General features: G+C 46.5%; 1 protein-coding gene across 2 annotated transcripts; it reads right to left on the reverse strand.

The window, feature by feature from the left end:
- On the reverse strand, positions 1-25,505 carry midn (midnolin). Of its 2 annotated transcripts, none has more exons than XM_079574568.1 (8): positions 25,216-25,505; positions 23,206-23,434; positions 21,382-21,469; positions 21,166-21,228; positions 10,023-10,589; positions 8,774-8,900; positions 8,353-8,670; positions 1-1,598 (listed from the first exon to the last, which is right to left on the reverse strand). In XM_079574568.1, the coding sequence occupies exons 1-8, from the start codon at positions 25,304-25,306 to the stop codon at positions 1,336-1,338; spliced, it is 1,746 nt and encodes a 581-aa protein (XP_079430694.1). In that variant the 5' UTR covers positions 25,307-25,505; the 3' UTR covers positions 1-1,335. The 2 variants fall into 2 exon arrangements, with proteins under 2 accessions (XP_079430694.1, XP_079430695.1); XM_079574569.1 differs by lacking the exon at positions 25,216-25,505 and adding an exon at positions 23,658-24,030 and having other exon boundaries at positions 2-1,598.
- Between the last annotated feature and the right edge of the window lie 400 nt (positions 25,506-25,905).

Raw genomic sequence — 25,905 nt, forward strand, 5'->3', positions numbered from 1 at the left:
CCCCCAACTTTTGAACGTCCCCATGTGTAGCAGCAAAACTGTAAAAGGTCTAACCTGATATGTCAATGGATGAACTGGTGGAGGCACTATATATGAAAAAAAAAAAAAAAAAAAAACTCGATCCTTGCTCTCCTTCTGCCAATAGTTTGTTCAGGATGACACGTTTTTGAACGGGGAACCAATGCGAATACTCTTCATGCTTTTACTGCGGTGAATTAAGAAAACGTCGGGGGGGGGGGAATTTGGAAGGAGACATTTTGGACACAACATGGGACATTTTGCAAAATAATGTACACGTCAAACACACGCGCACACGCACACACACACCCTCAAAAACCTTTGCCAGTTGTCACAGTTATATACACAAGATCTAGTCGTTTCAGGTCTCTAAGACGCGAGGTGGGCTCCATGAAACTCCTTATAGTTATGAAACGACAAGTATAACCCCATCAATGAACTGAATGAGTGAACTGATGTACATTTAATTAGTAGTCCTTGACTTGACTAAAGCCACAGAGGGCTGCCGCTTTTACAAAACAGCAGATAGGACGAGAAATAAAAAATAGATTTTTTTCCATATATTTAAAGTTTTTTTTGTAATTCCTCTAAAGCACTTTCTGTTAATATTCTTTTTTGTTTGTTTGTTTATTCATTCCTATCGATACCCCTATGCCACTGAGATTCACTACTTTCATAATCTTTTCTCTTTCAGGCCCTGCCTCCTTGCACACCGGTTGTTACAAATTATGTGCAAAATCAACTTTTTTTTTTTTTTACTGTTCTATGAAAACCTGAATGCTTTGTGAACAATGCTACATATTTTATCATTTATAAAATATTATATGTTTCAAAATGGCAAGAAAAAAGGAAAAAAAACAAAAAAACAAATCAAAACAAACAAAATCTGATTCAACCACCCCGTAACAGGTAAAACGTGAATTCTGGTTGGTGTGATCGAGAAGAATGCCCATAGGAATAATCCGTACAGTCCGTTAGCTCTGCCTTTTTCTCGTGGTGCTTCTGTCCTGTGTGTTTAAGTCCAGTGTGGAGTGCTTCATGTCCACAGTGAGTTCAACAAAATACTCAAGAAACACCATCACCGTCACCCTCTTTCTGCTATGCTCAAGTGCAGGTAAAGTCTTTTGACACTGCTGAGTTTTTTTTTTTTTTTTTCTGTGTGCGGCTTGTCCGACGCCCCTTCGCTCGAGAAATCAAAAAAGAGTTTTGTTGCTATTGTTTCAGAATGGGTTCAAAGTCCGCGTGGAGTCAAGTCGCTCTCTCTCTCGCAAAACATCTCAATCCGTTGCGCGCCCGAAAATATGCTATATCCAATTCTTAGGCCATGACGAACTCGGACTTGAGGTCGGCCTTGACGTCGGGCTTCCACACCGAGTCTTCAAAGTCCAGGTCCAGGGAGCCTTCGCTGGACATGCTGCTGTTGCTGTTGCTGCGCCCGGCCTTGCGGTTGGGCAGCCAGTGGTAGGGCCCGCGCTGGTCCCGCCGAGCCTTCCTGCGCAGCCTCTTCTGCTGCATCAACAGCTGCAGCCGCTCCACCTTGCAGCGGGTGGCGCGGTTCTCCGTCTGACGCAGCCGGTCACCTGGAACAGCGAAACACACGCACGGTTAGAAACAAGCGCAACAGTAGAGGAGGTATACAGGCTTATTCGTGTCCCGTCCTAGTTAAGACATGATTTATATCTGCTTCAGTCATTGAACAGATATTAATAAAACTCATTTCAGTCCGCAAACATTTTCAGTATTGACACTCCGTGAAACATATCAGAACCACCGCACTAAACAAAGCAAGACGGAGAAGAATGTCAATATGTTTACAGGCAGCAGATGAAGCCGCACGCTCTTAATGATAATGTTAGGACACACAAGTTTTCACTCGCGCGCTCAAGTACACACTTTAACGGTGGAAACCACATCTTCACCTCCCCCAGCGCACATCATCATCAGCCCCCTCTGCGCTGTTTTGCCCCCCCCTTATAGCTCAACGGGGACACCTTACATCCAGTAACAAGGCCAAAGCATGCCAACATAAGTCAAGGTTAAGATGCTTGTCTCTTGGACAGCCCATCCATCTGTAGCAATGATATCCGGACGCATGATTTCAGATGACATGAATGTGATTTCCTCCGCTTGTTGATGTGACTATGGGCAGAGCGGGGTCTCGAGGGACATACCACGAGTGAACGCACCCCTACACCCCCCCCCAATCGAAATTAATTCCATTTCCGTGTATATTCGGGAAAGCAAAGGAAGGGAAGATGTGGGGGGGGGGAAACGGCGACCGCAATCTATTAGCCAGCTCCATTAGTATCTGTCTGGGAATTAAATAATTAAATAATGTCGGGTCTCGAATGTCAATAAACCAAAAAGCGCAGCGCACAGTGGCCATCTAGGTCTCTCTGGCCTCTCCAAGTCTCAGCCCGGGTGCCCCCCACCCCCTACCCTTCTTTCCTCACAACACAACGCACGCGGACTTCAATCCACATTGAACGACATCGCGCATTCACACAGGCCGACGTATACAAAACAACACACTTCTAAGCACGTGCGCGCACACTCACGCGGCCAGCACCCGCAGTAGCTTTTAACGTGGATCGATGGCAAATTAAAAAGACCTATTGATTAAACCTTAGCTCTAGTGCAGCCATCCATCTCGGGGCCCAGGACAACGCTATTGGCTTTCAATACAAAATGCAAGCGAATGGAAATTGTAAGCAGAGAGGTGGGGTGGTAGTGGTGGGGGATAGGGTTTTTTTTTTTTTTTTTCTTTCTTTATTATGGCTTCCTACTCTCAGCTCATTGACCCAACAGCCCCTCCTCCTCACCACTACCCACTTCACTCTCCTCCAACCCCCACTTGTGCTGCCCCAAGTCTCCCCGGAGACAGCAAGGTGGGGCAGAAGGAGTGAGAGAGAGGGTGGGGGTGGCAGTTGCGGCGGCAGCAGTGGGTTAAGGAATTCCTCCCCCAGGGGCAAATGGGGCAAAAGACCGACCACGTGAGGGGGGTGGATAGTGCAAAGGACAGGGGAGCCGAGGGTGGAGGGTATACAGATCAGCCGTAGGTGGCAGTTTTCCAAATCGATTTTCCCGCTACTCCTCCTCCCCACATCGGAATGAAATCTGTGTGGGCTTAATTCGCTTCTTTCTCTCATTTGCTTATCGGATCGAGCCATTTTGCCGTCTATAAATACTCACCAGAGTCTCCCGATGAACTAAAACGTGCTGTCGCTTCTAAACAAAGGCTCAATGACTACGATGTACTTAGAGAATTTGTCATCATGGCTCTGTCTGGAATGGTTAACTTGTAAGGGCAGCTCTCTATCCGAATGATTAATGACAATAGCTGATGTGACGGTGAGCCAGACAAAGCAATTACTTATAGCGAAGTATTGAAACTTTTACTTTAAATGGAATACCACGTGGGTCGTGATGGGGTGGCGCGAAGTGGGCCATTGTTCCGCTGCCTCATCTCCATGTGACATTCGTATACACTGCTGCAAAGGGGTTGTTCCCTTGCATTCTGTTCTGCCTATTCCCCTGCTCCCACTGGCTAAAGGCACCACTCAGTTGTACAATGTGCTTTAGAATGCATAGTCAATGTGAGACTTTCTCTGGGGTAACTATTTTGGTATGTATAAAGTAAGTAAGCAAGCAGTGTCCACTTACTCTACATTAATCTATGCCCATGAATGTTTTCGTTCTTTTTGCTTAGGTGGTTTTAGTTTTATGGCTGGTGCTCTACTCTAGCGCAGATTTTAGCCACAAGTCAGCATTATCAAGCGGTTTGGCGATGCCGTAGGAGGTCTTGGTCTTTGGCTTGGCAAGCGCTCTGGGAATGTGCTTGGAGCTCCACCAAACTTTGTGTCAGTGTGCGTGCATGCGAGCGCGGGTGTGTTTACGTGTGTGCGCGGGTTCATTCATGAGCGTCACTACCGGAGCCCTGGGCGGAAGGCCGGACACAGCTGGCCGCAGGGATCTCCAGACTATGTTTATGACAGTGGGGCTATTATTAGGGCCCGGCTACGAAGGACAGACTATACACGCAGATACACACAGACACACTGAGGCTGGCCCAGAGCCCCGCTGCGGAGACCGGGCGCTTGACGTGAGCACAACAACCTTGGAGGACCCAGCCGGCGTGAGCGCGACGGAGAGGGAGGGAGAGGTGGCAGTGACAATGAGCAAACAGGAAACGCAACATGCAGGTTTTACAAGGGAGGAGAGCTTTTCTCAGCAACCACTACAGACCATGTGCATGACACTATGGAAAAGCGGAGTGCCAGAAGGGGTGGCCTGGTAAAATGTGTCTGACGGAAATCTTTAAAAGTTGATTCAACCCACTTTATGTGAAAGGGGCGCTACTGCTGCATAGAGTTGGATCAGTTTCTCTGAACAATAAACGAAAATCAATGTGCTTTGTTGATGTGTAGTGTAGGGATGGTCTGGCTTTGTAATGATGTTGCAGAAGTCGTAGCTCAATAACACTGCATGGATAAACAATACGCATGTTAACACAATGAAAAAAAAAAATCAAAAAGCAAAGTAATGGCTCTGTGCGTGCGCCGCTATACTTTCTAGTGCTCGGTTCCAGGCTTCAGATAGACACCAAACTCTCCTATCTAAGAGCAGTACACAATGAGGCACTGCGGGCAAAGCTATAGACAGAGAGAGAGAAAGAAAGAAGGGGTGATCTATGAATAATCGATGCGTCAGTCAGTTTTCCTTGCCTTTGAGCCCAGCCCAGCAACACAAGGGCTGGACGGAGATAGGGAGCACCAACAGCAGAAGGAGGGGTGGTGTAGGGGGGGAAGAGGTGGTGAGGGGAGGAGGGCTGCAGTGAGCGGGACGCAGGGGGAGATTAAAGGAGCTTCTCCTGCTATTGATTGTATAAAGATTGGCCTTCATTTGCAGTTGTCTTAGTGCTGTTGTTTGTTTGTTTGCCTTGATAAGTCTTGTGATCTTGCAGAGAGAACATTGTGTTTGCTCAGCATCCAGGGAACCGGGTAGAAGTGGAAGGAGGGAGGGGATGTGGGCAACAGAAGGATAAAAAGAGATAGAAATGGAGATTCACATTGCAGCAAAGTCAGATGATGAGTGGGAGAGATGCGCAGAACCAAATGGAGTGCATTTATAATGGAACGATTTGTCCTCTATGACCAAATGAAACTCACCAAAGTGAAGCAACCAATCCAGTTCAGGCTAATATGAACATTTTGACAGGCTGTGAAAGGGCAGTGACAGCCCTGCAGGGACACAAGCTCTTCAATGACTTTTAGACTTCATTTGCATTCCCCCTCTCTCTCTCTCTCTCTCTCTCTCCCCCTCCATCGCTCTATCCTCCTCTCCTGCACACTCACTCCTCTCCTTGTCGAGTAATAAAGGGCACCTGATGTGCTTGGCTGCTTTTGCAAGATAGCTTCGTGCGGCTGTTGTCAGTCACTGGGGCATTGGCAGAGAGATTGGCACTATAGACTGGCATGTGTAGTGAGAAGCACCAAAGCTGTACAGTGGATAATGCGCTTAAACTCAATGATGGTTGGGGGCACGCACAAAACCCCCTCTGTCTCGCATGTGCCAAGCGAATATGAGCTAACATGAGATGACAGATCTTAAAAGAGGGCACAAGGGGGATGGGTATAGAAAGATGAGCACGGGAGGTGTACTGCAACCAATGTAAAATGGCAATAAATTATGACTTTCTGGGAATTACGTTTCAAGGAAACCTTATTATTGAAATCACAGGGTGAAGCACTTTTAAAGAAGAAAGCATAAAAGCACAAAAGCACGAAATCCTATAGTTTCAGTGGTGAGTGTGTCCCGGGACGCTCATATGCAGTGAGTCATTAATAAATGTGGTTTTAGTAAATCTTGTGAAAAGAATCTTGTGAAAGACCCTGCTGGAGGATGTCATGACAGTCTGACAGTGCAAAATGTGGTTATGTTACTGTTTAAACACCATTCTGCTACAAACTTAGCTTGTAGCATTCGCCCGTCCCGTGGCTCTATGGAAACAGCTGCAGTGGGACTAAAAGGCCAGCCAGCCTTCCCTAATCCACTCCTCTGACCCCTTCCTCCAACTCACAAAGGCCCAGCCCGGTGCCCTGCGTGCGGCCCCCTGTCCACTAGGCCTTCACACAATGGCACACTGGCCCGAGGCAGGGAGAGGGGGTGGTGTGCCCGAGGCAGGGGTCCAGCAGCCTACTCAGTACTGGAATGTAGTTAACAATCAGCCTGGCAGGTCATTCTAAAAGCTTGTTGAAAATCCAACCTTGTCACGTATTCTCTGTCAGCAAAAAATTACGGAGCGGAGCCACCAAACCACCGCGCTGGCCTTTAGAGCAGCCATTTGTGGTCAACTATGTGTTCCCGTGTGTATGTTTCGGAGCTTTTTATTTACGCTTGTCATCTCCCCCTCGCACATGAACTTGCAAGAGGAAAGGGTAAAGGCTCTCAGGAGACAGCCGAGCTATGTGACATTTTCAAGAGGGCTGTCTCAACCTGCACACACACACACACACACATTTTTCAAGCACATGGGAAGCAGAGGGCTATTCCAGCAAGCCGAATGCATTTCTGAGAAGCTAAGTGGGCATGTTAAGTCTTCCATTGCATTTTAGCTGATGAGACTTGAGGAGTAAGCTTCGTCATCAGTTTTCATGAGACAAAGATGGGACAAAAAGCATACCAGTCCTTGTCAGCTATTCTTAGGAGCTTTACTGGAAACTCTAGTCTTTCTTTTTTTTTAGTAGAAGCTACTTGTAAAGTCAGAAATGGGCTTTTCAGTGCAGGTTTGCCTCAACTGGAAGCTTTGGCTAATCAGTGGGCACTCCCATGGTGGGCGGTCGGGCATATTAAACACTTGCGTGAAGAATAGGACACAGTGTTGAGAATTGAACAACTCCCCAGTCTTCCGCTGCGTCTCACTGCCCTCTCTCCCCACAAAATTCGTATTTAGGGCTGCATATTGGAATACATCTATCTATTTAAAGGCCAAATGTGCACTGACAATGTACTGATGCACAACACAGACGTGGAGAGAACGAGGGGGTGATTAGGAAGAAGAGAGATGGATTTTACAGCAGGGCTTTTTTTGGACAGCAAATGGGGGAAACAGTGGCGTGGGCTGCAAAATGTGAACGAGAGAGCTGAAAAGAGGAAGAGGAGGAGGGGGCCGTGAGGAGAGGTCTTCCCTGAGTTAGGAAAATAAGCCTGTGTTATTCCATCTGTTCAGTGAACGTTTGTAAGACTGCTCAGTGTGATGCACAGAATACGCCACAGTGGCTATAAATCCCAGCCAGCTCTTTTGACTGCAGCGACTTAAACGCTTCATCCTGCTCGTGCACACAGTCGTAAAACAAAGAGGACAAAGCAGTACGGCCACAATAGAAGTGTATACACTTGCTTTTCTAAACAAAAGGAAACATTAAACATTAATCACTGCATTGGAGGGCCCTCCCAGTTGGACTATTCAACAAAATTTACCCACAGCTCACCACAGAGTAGCTCAATTTCCTCACCAGGAGATAAGGATTCAGCAGAGGACAATGCTGTTTCTCCCAGCGCAGCAAGTCTAACCTTACAACATTGACTGAATGTTATCAATGCTGGACATCTGTTTGACACTCCACATCCTGTATCTTCTCAAGGAAAGAGCTTTAAAACAGCCCCTGCTAGTGTATAATCTGCACTGCTCACACCTGCCCTGCCCCAACCCCTAGGCCTGGGTATGTCAGGGTTAGACCAGCCTTATAGCCTCAGTCCACACATGCCCCAGCTGTGGCTTTTCTTTAGGAGCTAGATTCACCACTCAACGCTTAATCTAATCTAAACATAGCCCAGCCCTGGCTGGAAGGGGTAAAACTATCTCTTAGGAGCACACAAACAAAGCACTGGCCAGACTGACAGGTAAAGCCTGACTGAACAAGTTTGCGGAGGCACATATAGCCTTACTGAGGGGATCCCCCCTCCGTCCTCAAGCCACTCCTTTGCACCTCTATCCTCTAAGGAGGAGATATGAGTGAAACTGCTTTTGTTCTGTAAAGTGACAGCTTTGCCTGAAAGCAGTGGCTTATTAAAACATTTTAATAGCAATGACAGTGAGTCCGACTACATCAAGATGATAAACAGACAAATAACACACAATTAAATCTAGTGAGATTACAGAGAAATTGTATTATGTAACAAATCATCTCAGAAGTCAGTTATAAAAGAACAGCACTACAAGTGTGTAACATCTGCCGACAAGAGCTGGAAGGGATGCGCATGACTTAATGTGTGTGTTTGGTTTGTGTGGATGACATGCTTGCGTGAGCAGGATCAGACAGTGGAGTCACTCACCGGGAGGCTTGCACATGTGGATCTGGCTCTGGCACTGCACCAGAGGATGCAGTACTGGCGGGGGGCTGCTGCGGCTGCAGGAGGGCACTGAGGTAGCTTTGGCAGCGAGCTCTGCCATGCCAGTAACCGGGGGCGATGGGGGTGGAGACGGGGATGTGGGCGACCCGCATTGGGTCTGGTAGCGCAACTGCGTCAGGGAGGGGGGCATGCCCTGGTAGTGGCGAGTCGCACTCAAGAGATCATTGAGGATCTGCAGGATGGTACTGATGTCCCGTCTGGGGCGCCCACTACTGTCCTGGCAATTTGGGTGCAAAGTGCCTGAAAAAGAGAAAGTATTTTGTTCAGCATCTATGCAAATGTGCTGTGTATTGTTGTTATCGGTTACTATTTTCTGTGCCTGGGGATTAAAATGCAGAAGTACCTGAAAAGGTGCCTGAGAAGACCCCGGGAGCATGGTTGACAAAACTCTCGATGATGGCTCCAGGTTTGCGGGAGCGAGAGGAGGAACTGCTGCCACTGTTTGGGCTGGTGGTAGAGCTGCAGTTTGCCTGCAGAGAACATAAGGACAACATATTACTGTACAGCTCCTTATCAATGTCCCACTCCTGACTCCCATGATATTTAGACTTCAACATATAGCATGTATAAAGTATACGCAACTCCTAAAGATACCCCTGAGTGACCTTTCCAGGCAATAACTAACTACCATGTGTACACATACTGTAAGTAACCTAAGCAGGAAACCTAATCTTTCCTACGTCCATCAAGCGACAAGACCTGGGTATATTAATTTTCCCAAATGTGCAATGCGACTAAATATGGAAACTAGTGTGTCCCACTTTGAATCAAAATCAGGCTGCTTAAATGTGAAAGTCAATCTGAATCCCACTTGTACTGTTAGTGCCTTCATCAGGCATTCTTTGTGAATGCCTGATGAAGAATAGCCATGTCCTTCGTACAATGACGCTACAGCACTTTTTCCCATTATAGCCTATAAACATCTGGCTCTTATTTTGTCTTCAGTGGGACACGGAAGGGCAAACACAGACAATAACATTTGTGGAGCTTCCCTAAATCTCTACTCCATGTTACATTATTAGGAGCAAAGGTTAATGATAAGCACTGGCAACACAGAGGTTAATGATTGTTTTCAGTCCATTTTGTCTTTCATCTGTGCAGGGGATTATTTCAGATGAGGTCATAGGAATATCTAGAGGACTGCAGGGTGTGCCCCACTTTGTGTTCGAACAGAACATTGCTACAATGACTAACTACACTATGGTTCGAAGCAGTGCTTTAAGTGCCTCAAAAAGGGCTGGTCCAGTCTATTGTGCAAGTGGTGGTAAAAAAAAACGAGAAATGTGAAGTTTTTAACTTTTGGATTCTACTCGTTCTTTGATACAACTCGTGTAGTTTTGCAACTGCATGTTTCACTGTCTTTTCCCTAAATGCTGACACATGCATATTTAGGCTTTTACACCTCTCGCAGTCTGCAGAACTCCACAAACAGGCAGAGAAAGCATCTGTGCTCGTCTAACCTGGGGCCTAGACGATACCATGCGTACTAAGCTGGCCCATTTAAAGCACTGATTCTGAGGATGTAGTACAAACAGATCAACTTCTGGTTAAACCACAACTTTTTAATCTGTTAAAAGTGTAAAGACACTTACCTCTGGGCACAGGACTGGGGCTACTGGGCTGGCCTGGCTCATGCTGTGGCCAGACTGGCTTGACAAAGGCTGGTGGTAGTAGTGATGATGGTGGTGAGTCGGAGATCGAAACAGGCTCGTGGGCACGTGGGCTGGTCGAGGGGAGTGGGGAGGAGGGGGTGGAGTTGGTGGGCTACAGTGAGCGGATGAGGCTGACTGGTGGTACATAGGGGGCAACGGCTGGTGGTGCGAAGAGGGCATGGGGAAGGACAGGGGTCCTGGAGAGGGAGTGGAGGAGGGGTGAGACGGGGAGAAGTGTGAGCTGGGACTGTGTGGATGGTGCGGGTGGTGCTGAGAGTGCAGGTGGGGCACACGACTCTGTCCCGCAGGCTGTCCCACACTGCTGTCCGCACTACCCCGTGCTGGCTGGGATGAACTGTCCCCACTGCCCCGAGTGATGACGTGTCTATGCTGGAGCTGAGGTCCGCCCGACTGCTGTGCTGCCAGCTGCAGCTGCACAAACATCATGTGGTCTCCAACGCGCAGCGCCAGGGTGAGCGGCGAGCGGCCTGACAGGAAGTCACTGACCTGAGGACAGAATGTAGAAACAGAATTTAGTTGAGTCATGTACATACATCATACATGTGACTTCATGTAGGCTGATGTCTCCATCCAGGTCAAGATACAAATGTTAAACAACAATCTCTGTTAAACTTACACAGTTCAATGAGATTCATGTTTAACATTTTGTCACGTTATTCAGAAAGCATGTGAGTAAATTCATTGTTGGTTTGAAATGTTGTTGTATATTCTTATGAACACATTCACCAGTGTAGATACTGTCATGGTAGATTATTTTTACATTCAATAAATGATGCTGGTCTGCTTCCTAATTTGCCGATGCACATAGACAGACCCCCTCTGCCAGAACGCAGCACACAACGCGGCCCATTAGTGCATTATGAGTCTTTCACTATTATCCAACACTGGGGCTTTTACATCTGCAGTGCGTGAAGAAAGCCAGTGGAAAACACAAATAGAGCCCACTCCTCTTCCCACTGCCCTCAGCCTGTTCTTAGTCAGCAGTGTCATTCAGCCCAGGAACAAAGGCCACCCTTCTGTCTGGCCCGGGGCCTGAAAAATCAGTCCCACGTCCAGGAAATACACCCCGCCCGCCTTTCGCTCACAGAATGCCTGATTGTCCATGGGTCCGCGGCGGATCTGGAAGGGCTGCCCATTTTTGGAGTGGTGGAGCAGCCAAGAGCCGTGGCCTGCACTGACCTCCGGACGAACACACAGTCATACACAATCCCACAAACTAAAGAGGAGTTGTCACGACTTGGCCTAAGGATTCACAAAACAACCAAACTCTTGTGTTCTCCCCCTGCATTCCCGCCGCTCTGTTCTTTAACGCTGGCCTCCCACTGTATTTTTAGTACGTCTTCTTTGGCCCTTCACTTCTCACCAAATACAAGGTAGGGCTTCACATACATTCTCTAGGTTTCCCTGTGCGCCTATCCAAAGAGGCAAGTCGAGTGGATCGCTGACGATAGACACGGCCATACACGCTCAATGAAAGAACACTAAAAAGGCATGTCTCCCAGAAAGAGTAATAACTGGCAATAGAGACATGTATACAAAGACAGAAGCAAAAGTGAAAGCCTGATTCCCCCCAGACGCCACTGTCTTTGGAGTGTGCTTCGGAGACATTGGCCTGTAGTTAACCCCGCGATCACCAGGCTCTGCCCTCCATCACTCCTCTCTCCCTTTTGCTTTCTGCTTATTTATTTCTCTATCGACCGCTGCCTCTCTGTTGCCAGGGTGACCTTTGCACATTGGTATTGACACGCTTTGGAAAAAGCAGGGGAGGGAGAGGCAGGTGAAAAGACGCGGGGGGGCGGGGTGATCCTATAGCTGTATGTAAATAATCAACACAAATGAGTTAAGCTTTTTCTAAAGAACCTTCAAAATATTTTACAGTTTGATGTTTATTAAAACTTTTTAAACTACCCCTTAGCCTTGATATTTTGTCGCATAACTTGAAATAATGTTCATGTGTCTAGAAAATACCCCCAGAAGTGTTAATGCTATAAAATGTAGTTATACAATACGCCAACAGAGGGAGCTACACACTTCGGATAATCTGACCGCTTATTACAAGTCTGTAGAGTGAATGAAACAAAACTCCAAGTATGTTTTTTGATGAGGGTACCTATATAAAAAGTTCTCCAAGTGCGTGATTGGTTGGCTACATCTTGAGTACAAATTGCCAACTCGCCCTACAGCTATGACGGTTAAATAAAAAATCCGCCTGCGTTTGCTTTTCCCAACAGTGTAAACGTAGCCGGCGCTAATGGCTTGTTGATACAGTCCACAATAAAGCCAGCATGCCTCCAGGTCTGGGTGTGAAGTAAGGACAGGGTGCTACTCGAGATGGGCCCAGGAAACCCCATGTGCAAAAGGTCAAGGCTGAGCTGTTACTGAGGTGCGGGCTAAGTTCGAACTGCGGGAGGAGGGGGCTGGTATTTTAAGAAGGTGGGGGGGAGATGGAGGAGATAACAGGACAGGGAAGGGGGGTATCTGAGTGACTGGCAGCAGTGGACAGTGTGTAAATGGAGAGGATAGTATTAAAGGGCATAAATAAATGTGTATGTCGTAATAGTTTATGTCGTAAAAGGGAAAGTGGCAGCAGCAGCAGTTGTCTATGTAGAAATAATACAAAGTGTATATGCAGATGGCCCAGTTATAAATGAGGGAGTGTGCATGTAATAACAATAGCGCGGAGAGTTACAGGAGAGGTGAAACTTCAGTCGGAGAAAACCCCACCTTGCAGATGGCATTATCCTATGTGAGGGCCCGCCTATGCTCTCAGGATTTCAAAGCCTGTTTGTGTGTGTTTACATAATGCATCTTCTAAAACCTGCACATACATATTTATTCCCTCTATGAAAGAAGACATGCCCTGCACATTTACATATGTAGTACATGAGTGAAAAGTACGATGCAAAGGAGCCTGGCTGTGACTGACAGCAGGAGAAACACAGAGGAAGCTTGATTACCCTTATAATGACTACTGCGGATTATTCAAAACCACCAGATGAAATTCATGTCCTCCTACTGCGCTCCCGACACCACATGGCAGCTCCAAATTAGGCGGGAGGAGAGTGAGGCCTGTCCCCCCCCCCCCCCCTCTCCTCTCCTCTCTCTCTTCGCCTCCTCCGGCTGATTTTGTGTCACTCTTGGTCTCAAAGTCTCAGGCGTGGTTGAGTCACAAAGTCAATTTAGAAGTTGCTCACACGCGCCCGGCTTAGTCCCCCCCAGCATACAGGCGAGTTAAAAAATCTCTGCTGTGCGCTACAGTGACTCATATGACCACCCACCACAACCTCATCTTTGGGCAGAAACTAAAAGGGCAAAAAACCCACATAAACAAAGACAGGGCAAATGATAGAGGACATGTCAGCAGCTGTAATCTGCACGGTCACTCTCGCATCTTTGCGGTTAGGCTTTCCTTGACCGCAAAACACAAGCAAGAAGAAGACTGTATATAAATCTCTGTAAAACCAGCACGGCGGTTATATTAACACGATTAGCAGTTGAGGCTGGATTTAGTTCTGGTTCGGTTAAGAGCGACTGATAGCCCAAGTGAATATTCCTAGACATTGCACTATCTATGTCACCCCCAGTTAGATTGTGCTGCTGTAAAGAAAAGGAAAACAAAAATCTTCAGGTGCAGAATTCCACTCCAAGCAGCATCGTTTGTGACTGACACGCCATTTTCCCCAAGAACAAGAAGAGGGGCGAACAGCTTGTGTAGTTCGGAGCCGGGAGCCGTGGAGTGGAACACCTGAAATAGGGCCTTGTTTCCTGGGGGATGGGAGGATGCAGAGAGAGAGAGCCCTGCCTGCCTGCCTGCCTGCCTCGCTGCCTGCCAGGGGCTAGATTGGCGAGTGATCGTGTAACAACAAGCTTCTTCCAGACGGACAGAGACTATGAGGGAGGCGAGGGAAGTGCCGAGCTTGTATTTGTGTGTGTGTGTAAGTAGACAGGGGTAGGGCGGGCGGGCGGGCGGGTGGGGGGGGGGAAGGGGTTTCTGCTGTAGTGTTGGGAGAGCTGGCTTGCAAACCATTCCCAGAGGTCTCGACTAGCAGCTCAGCTCCAGTCCAAACATGCCTCACTCTCTCTCCCTCTCTCTACGGAGCACAGCCAAGAAGACAGACACCAATGTGGCCCCGCTACCGTTGACGTCAGGACACACCAGATAGATGGAGCTTCAGAGAATATCGTAAACCAAACAAAAGAGCCGCTTCTAGGCTTGTCTCCTTTCCTCCTCCTTGCACTCCTCATTGCTCATCTTTTCCGCCCTTGCAGCACTCCGCAAATTCCGAATCTTTACAAAAGCAACTTCGCATTGTCTCTAGTGGTGCTTATAGGGCTGGTTTAAAAAGAAGAAAAAAAGGGGGGGCCTGTTTTGTTTTGCTAAGGCAGACAGACAAAACCCGCTTTGTATTGTTCTCTTTCTGGTGCAGCAGCAGTGGTATGCAAAAAGCCAAGGTGGTCAGGCCTGCAGAACAAGGCGTGTGTCTATGCGCGTTTGCCCCCCCCCCAAAAAAAGAAAAAACATATACAAGCGCCATTATCTTTGACAGAAATGACACGGGCTGCACGTCTACTCAGGCGTTGATAAAGTGCAGCTCCCTTAATTGCCTTCACCTCACCCACTATGCACAACGAAGCAGTTGAGTGGTTAGGAATTTGTGATGAGCACCTTAACGCCAATTGAAGTTGGGCAAGAGGGGACGGGAAATTTAAAAACCCAGAAGTGGGTCGATTAATGCCTGGTTTATGAGTCTGACGAACTTGTGTCTTTGTAGTGTGCCAGTAACATTCATCATGAAGCCATGAACCATGACCAAAGCTAATCACAGGAGGATATGATATTGGCTGCTCTGTGGTAATACAGGTAGCCATAGTATTTTTGTTGCTTTTGTTCCTATATGCAATACCATCTCTGTAGCTTTTTGGGACGAATCTGAATATAGCCACTGGTTTAAGACATGTGATTGCAATTAGATCTGCAATTCATATCTCAAAAGCCAGATTCCTTTTGCTGAGCGCTTTTCAAACATATCCAGGAGCATTAACATTTGAAAGAAGACTGAAAGACGAACTGCTAAACTAATGTAAGAACCTCAACCTCAAAATCTCAGACGATGTCGGTAGAGAGGTGTAAACTACAGGCTTTGCGGGCTTCATCAGACCTCATGGAGACGGGACATCTTACAGTTGGCACGGCTTTAATAACTGCAGTCTTTGAATTTGCAACAATTGATCAAGCAGCCCCACTCCTCTTACCAGCGGGGTTCTTCAACGCTCTATGGTTGCAGTGAGACTGTGGTAGTGGAAGACCAGACCATGTTGTTTGGCAGAAGGGTCTGGTTGCTATGCGGAGATAGGGGAGGGGGGGGGGGAATATGATAAGGGCCGGTCTGTGGGGAGGAGGGGTTGGTAAAACATGGTGGCGAAGGGGGTTGGATGGCATGAGGAGCCGAGGATGGTGCGTGGGGATGGGGGCAGGGTGTCAGAGAGCTGCTGCTGCTGCTGCTGGTGATGAAATATTCAGTGAGAGTGCGCCTCTGGCTCCATCCCTCTTTTTTTTCCCCTTTCGACATCTCTGGCTGACAGTTTTATTTATTGGGGTCCCTGTGGTTCAAGGAACTCATTTGCAGTCGTTCTTCCTTTGCACACTAAGCGAACTAAGGCTGGGAGATAAGCAGGAGGAGGAAGAAGAGACTGGAGGTGGGTTGAGTGGGAGAGAGAGAGACAGAGAGAGAGAGAGAGAGAGAGAGAGAGAGAGGGAGACAGAGCACTGAGCTGACATTCATGAACAACTGAGCAGCTTTGTGCCGGAGAGGATGGAGGATTTGAGGGTGGGACAGATGGTTGGGAAAGAGGGGGAAGCCTTGAGATGAGGAAGAAGCCTCCAACGCACCTGTCGAGATCGTACGTGTGTAAGGTATGCGCTTCAAAACCTCGGCAAATTAACCCGTGCATCGACCCAGATGTTTTGATCGCGCCGGGACACTATTGATAGTCTCACACACCGGCTAAAGATGCAATAACAGCCTCTCAAAAGGAAAAAAAAAAGGGGAAAGAAAAAATCAATAGACGTCTTGCACCATGGCACCCCAAATCCTAAAAACGCAGCCAGGGGGCTCTTCAAAGGCCCCCAGTAGAGATGTTTGTAACAGAGGGTGCAAGAGGAGTACCAGCTGGCTATTACCTATGTGAGTGGAAAAAGCGATCCGATTGGCAAAGTTCAGGATGATCGAGTCACCGGCGTGGACACCCCAACAACTGGACAATCCAAATCCACGAGGGTTAGATATTTCCCCAACTTTTTTGCGCACTATCCCGAGCTATCCCTTTAGCTACACTTTGTAAGTAACTCTCATGTCTGTTAATGCTTCTTTTTTATGATCCCAACTTGGCCTTTTCTACCTGCTGGTTTAATCACCGGTGTGGAGGCACCGCTTAACAATAGCCGCTGTGTCGTTTATCTTGCCAATAAAACATTCCCATCTCCTCCAGTTTTTTTTTTTCGTTTGTATATTCGAGCAACGGGTCTTAGGGATTTCACCCCATCCGCAGAAGCAGCCTTCATTAGACTTGGTGGTGGTGGCTATCAGGCTGGATATTCCTGGCCGCAATCCCTCCCACGCAGTAGCCCCCTCTTGTCACGATGCCTGCTACTTGAAGCACAAAAGCCCCCAGTGTCACCGCGGCGGAAAGAAAAAAAAAAGAATACAAAAAGAAACAAAACAATGATAGTCACGACTCAGATATAGACAAGTACAGATCCCCCCCCCCTTGCAGCTGAATGAGCCAGAGCACACAAGGATTTTAAATATGGATGCTGGTGCGTGCAATTACAACAGCACAATGCGATGCTCTGTTAAGTCCTCACTGGCTCATTGCACACCTCGATGCCCTTCACCTAATAGCACACCCTTCCGTGCATTTAGGGCATCACCGAGCGGATTACACAGGTGCAACAAAAAAAAACGGCGCCGTGCCTTGCCTATTAATGTTGCTTTTTTTCGAGGCGCGGATTTAGTGGAAAGCTGAATGGGCCTTTCAGATCGGCATTGTCTTTGATTCCGTACGCAATTTGATTTACACATTCTGGCGGCAAATGAATTTCTGTAGCTTTCATTTAGGCAACAAAAAGCAAATTACCATTCAAAAGAGCAAAGACAACCACTCCAAAGCTGCACGCATATATATATATATATAAAGAAAAGAAGAGGCCTACATTTCAATTGCAGAGGAGAGGGCTATGAAAACAGGGAGGGAGGATCCACTCATATTGACCAATAGACTGGCTTGAGTCATTTTTCAATTCGGTGCACTCCCAAATCCTCAATACAATTAGTCTCGAATGATTTCCACTGGTGTCAATCCGGCTGATTTACTAACATGCAGATAAGGTTGACAAAGGGCAGGGCCGTGGAAGAAGAAGCTTATTGATGGCCGCATTGAGCTGCAGTCATCCTCTATGTCAGTGCATTCTCTCTCATTTTTGCGCAACTGTCCTTCATGCTTTTCCCCTACACCTTTGTGACCCCATGACAAGCCGCACCTAGGGGAGACAGTGAAGCATGTACGAGCCAGATGCGACTCCCCATAGATTTGCAACGAATAAGGCTCACTGCACCAGCCTGTAACTAGACAGTGGCACAGTGACAAAAAAAACTGTGTTGCTTCCAATTCCAGCCGCTTCTTTGAGAAAAGGGGGGGAAGAGAAGGCACAGGTATAGGAAAAGTAGAACAGATATGTAGCAGGCCCATCCCTGTGGGACATTTGGGGAATGGCAGCGCACAGATACTCCCAATCTGTGCTAGTGTTCAAGGCGAATTTTTGTCAATGTTGTGGGGCCTGCTGAGCATCACTCCAGCTGGGCCAGGCATTGATTTTGAAAGCTGTATGCGCCGGGGCAGCATCAGTCAATTGACGATATCTGGAGCCTATAAGCTGGCTGAAAGGGAGATAGCGGGAGGGGGGTCGGGGGGGGGGGGCGAGCCAAAACTAAAAGTGTGTGACCCTGAAGCATTGTGAAAGAGGTTGCAGATTTTGGTCCTCAAGACATGAACAAAGAGGTGGTTGCATGGGGGAAGGGCACGTGGAGTTAAAGTGGGTAAAGGGTGATGCCTGCCTGTGTGGTTTGTTATACTGACATCAGTGTGCTATGAGCGACATACAATCCCTTTCTTTCCCTTAATAAAGCAACCTAACTTAACCTAACCTAACACTCAGATCAATAGATAGACTGGTGATGTCACTAACAGTCAAAAACGAGACGCAAATGGAGAGTAGGCAGTAACCCGTGATAGAATGGATCTTCTACAGTGATGAAGGCTTTATCCATTGAGGAACAAAGCCATTACCCTAATATAATGGAAAAACTCAGCATTTCCTCCACTCCTTGCTAAAATCGCTGTCCGGTACTGTGCATTCATTCGACTACAGGATCAGACACTTTCATTCTCTGGCAGCATCAGAAATCCTCTTAAATATATCCCGTCAATTCCAGTGTGTCTCTGCATGTGTGTGTGTGTGTGTGTGTGTGCGCTTCCCTGTAGGAGACAGAACGAGAAGCGCGCGAGAGAGAGAGGAAGCAAGGGCAACTGTATTTTGATGAGCTGTCAGAACGCAGTGGCTTAATACAGCTTAGATGTCATGCGAAAAGTCTAGCGAGATGCCAAAGAAGGAATTAAGGCGGGCTCGGGATTGTCCATACCGTCATGGACAGACCGATAGCAGTTATAGCTTTACGCCTGGTTAGCCAGACTTGCAAACCGCAGCACTTTTAAATTATAGAGCCTTGTTAGGTCTGTTAACAGAAACACATTCTCCCATTCTGATAATTGCCTGGATTTCCATAAAACGTTTTTTTTTTTTTTCTATCTCACTCGCGCTCCGCAAAATATATCTGTGTGCAAACTGCCACGCTCCTTCTGGTTGGCTGCGATCTACTCACTCCCCCCTTGGGTTCTAATACAGGGTAAGGCTATCTACTTTAGCCCCTATCCCACGAAATCAAGCGTGCTTTCTAGGTAGTATGAGATGTCCGAAATACTTGAGAGAGGGGGTATCGGGGTGCTACTTCGACTAGGGGGCTAGTGTGGCCACCCGTATACACCACTTCTGGGCTATTTTTAGGACTCGTATCAGCTATCATGTCAGACACTTTTAAGAGCTAAGTGCATTGATTGATTTTTGATAGCCCCGGAGTTAGGGAAGAGAGGAAATGAGGAAAAGCTTTTGTGTTTTTCTAATCTTACCCCGATCTGTAATCTTTGCCAACAATCTATATCATCCCATTCGGCTTCATGAATTATAAAGAAGGAATCAATTGTAAGGGATAGAAACACACTAAAGCAGCGTGATGCCTTTATTTTAACCTTTTAGCCTGTTATTCATGCTTGCAGAGCCGCAAAGATTAACGGCGGCATAGAAATGATTGCGCGATAAGCTCCACTGAGAAGCAGCCTGACTCATAGCAAAGAGTAGTTGAAGCAAAAAATGTAGGAAGAAGGCAGAGACAGGAAATATGTTTCTGAAACGATCATTGACAGGATTCAAGCAATCACTCTGCGAAAAGCATCCCACATGAAGACGGGCACGGCTCGCTTCCAGCCCACAAACAAACGCACTCGAAATGCAGTCAAGTCTTCTTAAACCATTCCAATATAATCAAGGACACATCCGCTCGCACACACCTACACAGTCACTGTCATCTGCTGTCAGCGCTACTAGCTGCAAACGCCAAACCAGGAAATCCACCAAAAAGTAAAAACAGACAATGCAATACAATGCCAAGCCTATGCTCAATACAGACTCTTTCAGAAGTGACATATTCTGATAAGTAAATAGTATTTCTCCATACTCAGTTCATACTCGAAGGGAATATTTTGTGCGGATTTACATTTTTTGGAGTAAACATACCCATCCGACTGTCAATGAACCAAGTTATCTTCATTGCGGTGGCTGGTGCAAGTTGTGAAAGACACGCAGTCAGTCACTTTTCAGTGGACGAAGCATCTTCATTTTTTGTGCAATATTTCTTTCCCGCAAGAGGCCAGAGACTAACCCGCAATCTCCATATTACACACATACTTTTATGATGACGAACTGCACTTGTCCTTGACACACTCCAAATGCATGTGAACATCTCATTTCACCATCCTGTGGCGTCAGCGTGCAGTCAGCGGTGCAGTTACGTACATGTCAGCGCCGTTGCCCAATGCCACAGAGGAAACGCGTCTGACTCAGGCTATCAGCTGCAGCTTGCCTCCCTACGTCATACACTGTTCGCTCTGTGTGTGCGCCCAGCCTTATCGCCTCTCAGTTCCCTTGCCCTGCGCCCTACAGCTAGCGAGCGAGCGCTGCTTTATATTCCCACTATTGATCACAAAGGTGAGTCACAGCACTCCTGTATGAGTCAAAAAACACTGAACATATAGAATGTGTCACTGCAAAATACAAAGTGTCATTTTTTTATTATGTGCGTGCTAAGCTTCCAGGAACCTTCAGTGCTAACAGTGAGTGAGAGGGTTGTCGACTCGTGATCTAAGCACTATGTTTATGACTATGAGACTTGGCTTCCTGGAAACTTAGCAGTGTGTGTGTGTGTGTGTGTGTGTGTGTGTGTGTGTGTGTGTATGTGCGTGTGTGCGTGTGTGTGTGTATGTATGTGGGTTAGAGCAAAATACGGTAGGGAAAGCTCTTAGATAAAAGCATTTAAATAGAAAAGTGGGTAGCAAGGCGTGAGAGCCATATACAAGCCATGTCAAATAAGGTTTCCTTGTGCAGGCTTCCCACAGCTGTGTGCACATGCATGTTACTAGGATACAAGAGTTACTGCTTATTATATCCCCACAGCTCTAGCACAACTCGGTTTAGTTTCGTTTGCTTAAGGGGCCGAGATTAGACAAGGAAAGAGGCTTGTGCACAATCTCATCTGTGTTGTATCTAGAGCTGCATTTTTGCCATGGCTATAACCCCCTACCCCCACTCCCAAAGCACCCATGCAAACATAGACACAAAAAGGATAGGGAAACTAGTGTGAGTTGCTTTGTGTAAAATGGAAACAGTTCATACCTGAGTTTCTGTGAGGCTCTCCAAGGCCTGCATTACGGACTGTTCGGGTCTTGATGCTTGAGACTGCAAAAGGATAAAGTAATTAAAGGTCATGTATCCAACTGTGCGATTTTAAAAAGAATTGTAAAAAAGCAATATGAATATAAGGGTATACTTAAATCTTGTCTATTTATCTGCAAATTATATGTAAACATACAGTAGCTGGGTGACTCTTACCATTAATCCTGCTTCGACTGTTGGTACAAGTGTTAACTTGCTCCCATCTGATATGCCCAGATCCTGGAGTTTACCTGAACTTAGTCGCCTTGGGTTAAAGAGAACAAGAAAATTAGTGCGTGCTGACAATATCTCCTGACTTCAGAAACACAAACGCCCTGAGCTGAAAAGAGGCGGCAGCAAAGCAGACTTGAAAACTAGTTTGGAGAAAGAGCCGTGGGTGAAAAGGTCCTTGAAAGGGAGGTATTGATTGGGCTGTCATATTTCAATTTGGAGTATAGTGGAGCTTGACAACTGCTTGTAGAGGAGATTTGGCACTACTGCCACTTGCCTAAGCAGTGGTAACCATTTCTCCCTCTATTATTTCTCTCAGTGTATTGCATTTAATAACCAAGGAAGAGGCTGTGCGCTGAATACAGATCAACATTTAGAATAACACTGTGGCTGTCTGCAGAAGCCTCTCAGATATATGCCTAGCATGATAGTTGCCTGTGATAGAACAGAGGACAACTTAAGTAGAAGCGTAAACACACTACAAGAAAGTCCATAATTTTTCAGTGAATGATAGTCTTATTTTGTGCAAGTGAATCAAAAGATTATTTGTTTTGTCTATCAAGACAAGTATGGACAAAGTGCACTGAATACAAACAAGGAATGTTTAGAGCACTCAGCAGTGCACTGCTGAAATTGGAACAACACACTGAGTACAATTGGCCATATCTGGACTTTTTTCACCCTTAATAGAAGACAACCATAGTGACGATCAACTCAAGGATATGCAACAAGAAAAACATAGCAAACGCTGCTCTATAATGCATAATCGTCTTTTGCTATTGACGAATTCTATTGTTCTATAATGAGTTACTCAGGTGTAGTGACTTCTTCCACTCCAATAGCCTAATATAGAGGACAGCGTGTAGTATGACCTAAATTTCACCTCATGCTTCCGAACAAAGGAGCTCCAGACAGGGTTTCTGTGAGACCTCTGTCTAAGGAGCACGAGAGGGGATTAAAATGGGGCTTTCAGGTTGGAGAGGATGATGTGATTTATTTGCTGATTACAATGAGTGGGAGGGAAGGGTGGTCCGAAAACAATGCTGACTGTTTGCATGCAGTAAGCCCCATTTTACTTTATCTTTAATAATACCACCTGCACTGTTGGCAAGTCAAATGAATCTGGGACTTATTCATGCAAAACCTAATGCTCCTGCTTTCAATACAATCTTTATACATCTAGATTTAACTATTACTAATACATTTCGGTGACACAGGTGGCACAGTCCAATAGACAAGATATGACTGATTTATGACACAACCGTGTGAAACCGCCTATTATTACCTATGGTACTTTTATTTCTTTTTGCAGATAAGTAAATAAATAACAGGCCATACCAGGTCTCCGTGACTTTGCTCATCAATGTTTAACTTGTTTGATCCGAGCAGCATTAGCAATTCAATCAGCCTTCGGTATTCGTAATGACGGGGGCTAATCGATAGAAGTCTGCAGATAGCGCGGTCAATACTGTTCCAATGACCGGTGCGTCCCCTATGCGTAATTCCAATACTGTGAGCCTTGATGCCGGTTGCCTTCCTTGAATGTATTGACGTGAAGGTAGCCAAGGTTGAAAATTTAAGGTGGAAAAATACACATAATATGAACATCTTGTAGTGGTGCTTGATGGGGATTTTTATTGGGTCAGTATTCAGTGCGTGCCTCACTCACGCATGACATTTAAAGACAAAAGCAACGTGACTGGTTTACTTATGCGCCGCATCCACAAGCACTCCAAATCTAAAAATAATAATACCCTATCCGATACTCACGTTTCTTTGTGCAGCAGAGCGAGTCTTTCTTTAGGTACTTTCAGTCGTTGGGATAACCTCCTCTTCAGTCCGTCTACGGTCTCCTCCTGGGGCAGGGAGAGCTCGAAGCGTGTGCCGGTGGTGGAGTGGATGAAAAGATTCATGGATGGCTCAGTCGGGACGGCCTCGCAGGACGAAGCACCGCGACTGGTGCAGCTCCGGGCGCTGGGATGCTGGTCCATCCGATAACCTGTAGTGGGAGATGGGGGAGACGAGATTCGCACAGCCGGGGATAAGCAAGAATGAAATGAAGAACAAGATCCGTTGTTTCGACTAGCGCCCCGTGTTCTGTTCTCAATTCAAATGCAGCATTCAGAGTCTTGTCGCTTTCTCTTGCTCCCCCAGAGTTTAGGCAAAAGCCAATTCGTCCTCTTTTTGCTCGATAACATATAGTTCCAGGGAAAGTCACTTACATATGGTTTAGTGTCTTTGTCAGCTCGTCTGTCTTTTTTCCAACGTGCAAGCGTCCTAAATGCTACATATAGAGAGTGTTACCACACAGTAACTATTGTCAGCCAAATGTCACGAGTGTACACCAGCGAGGGCTTTTCGTAAAAAAAAAAATCGTCGATGTCTAGAAAAGAAAAGAAAACAAAGTCCTTTTGGTGGGTTTAAGCATCTAAAAGCCTGAGATGCAAAGTCCGTAAGCTGGAAAGCCTCCCTTGGCTAACAGTGAGCGGCTCTCCGCTGCGCAACTACGGCAGCTCCACTGATATATCGACAATGAACATTGTCACAAAGTATCCCACTTCCACCATCGATAAAATACGCCCACAACCCCCGAGGCTTCCGACCAATCACAGGAGCGATCCTTCAGGACGCTGCTCCCAACAACCAATAGGAATTAGGTACTCACACCCGCGTGGAGAGACAGCGAGTTGGGGCCATTCATAATAAATTACAGCATACAACAAAATATGCGCTCATACCAGAGCACTACACAGCAGAGGCGCTTTAACTTCGCTCTGAAGTAGCTACCTACAGTATTACTGATCAACATATTAATACATGTAACAGACCATTTATTACCAAAACATATGATCATGGTATGTTTTATTTGGACCAAATTTTGAACATTTTTGGCAAATTGTATTTATTTTAATCAACCAAAGTGCACAGTTGTTCCACTGTGACAAGCAGTGCGGTCAGTTAATAGTGCTGACACCATACACTTTTCGCTAGTGGAGTTCATTATTGAGATTGTGGATATGCAAAGCACAGTTAAGCCACTGAGGCGGACATGGAGGAAGGAGGATGTGCATTGTGAACACTATCTGTCGGGAATAACTAGAGAAGGTTGTCTTATTTGATTGCTTGTTTGTGACACTGTGTGGCATTTTGCCAACAGTAACCAAGTAGCCAAAAACTGCGGAAAATAATATTATTAGTAACAACAAGTCCATTGTGATGACCATGACCCTGTTTTTTTCTATAGCTGTGAATTTGTTCAACGTGAAGCCTAAGACAAGCGGCATCTTTACAAAAAACTGTGCACATACGCCATCTAACGGCCACACACATCCGCACACAATAAAAACTTAAAGCTTGTATTTCTATGGAAACACTGGAAGACAAGTAAGTGACAATTATTGCTAATTAACTTTTACATGTATATCTTTTTGCAATGCGTAAATATACACATATGTAGTTGGTGAGTCTTTTGATGTATTTCTGACCATCACTGTTATAGTGTCATCCACTCATTATAGTTTACCCTGGCTGTGACATTCTGCGCGAGTCGATACCAGCCTTATTAACTTAATCACGTCCACTGAAATTACATGGAAGGTGGCTCATCTAATCACTTGACAACATGCCTTTATCGATCCTCTATTGACTCATTGTCTTCAATCAATTTTCTTACCCACCAACACAATATGCCTCGTGTCAATTTGCCGGGGCGCCTCTCTCTCATGCAGACAATGAGTGCCCCGAGCAGTTTCAATACTGCACAGTAATTAGTGTACTTACCAATTATTGTGGCGAAAACTGCGAAGCTTCGCGCAGTAGTCTGTTGTTTTTCGATCTGTTCCCCCAGCTTTGGCATGTAAGGTATAACCATAAAGTAAAACAAGTCCCAGGTAAATCCCAGCGCGATGTATATCCCTGGACACCTCCGCGCGTCTTTAAACTGGACACAGCGTTACGCACAAGGGTCCTGAGCTCGTTGGCCAATGGGGAAGCCGCAGCTCTGTGTCCTACGAAGCCTCGGCGGAGCTGTCAGTCCACCGGTAAGTTGCTCAGTAATAAGAGTGTGGTGGGGAAGGTGAGACACCTCTTAACACACTCTTCTCGGATATGGGTGGAGAGAAACGTTCTTGTTATGTCAGCGTGTCATTTAAGGTGGCATTGACACGCAGTAACAAAAACTCCCACGTTTGTCCTCTCAAGGGAGTGAAGAATGCGCCCACGCAAAACTTATATGTGGCGGTGATGCGCGCTTGGCTGAGAATAGGTGCAATTAGTGTGCCCCGTTTGCTTAATATGGATCCGAATTGCGCCTCTGTTGTCTGCCACCTTAACGAAAACTCAATAAAATCAGCGCTCGGTGATATTAGGGGCGTTGCCTATCTTTGACGACAGACAAAATGTCACCGGGCAACAGCGCAGGTAAACAGACTGCCTAGATACGACGGCGGGCAGCAAGGTAAACAAAAACTT

This window comes from Gobius niger, assembly GCF_951799975.1.
Source record: "Gobius niger genome assembly, chromosome: 17".
NCBI classification, from domain to species: Eukaryota; Metazoa; Chordata; class Actinopteri; order Gobiiformes; family Gobiidae; genus Gobius; species Gobius niger.

Excerpts from the sequence above, each read along its gene's own strand:
- midn (XM_079574568.1), bottom strand. The coding sequence starts at position 25,306 with ATGGTTATACCTTACATGCCAAAGCTGGGGGAACAGATCGAAAAACAA. Across the intron at positions 8,671-8,773 it reads CTTCTCAGGCACCTTTTCAG|GCACTTTGCACCCAAATTGC; the intron begins GTACTTCTGCAT and ends TCTCTTTTTCAG. Across the intron at positions 1,599-8,352 it reads CCACATGTGCAAGCCTCCCG|GTGACCGGCTGCGTCAGACG; the intron begins GTGAGTGACTCC and ends TCGCTGTTCCAG.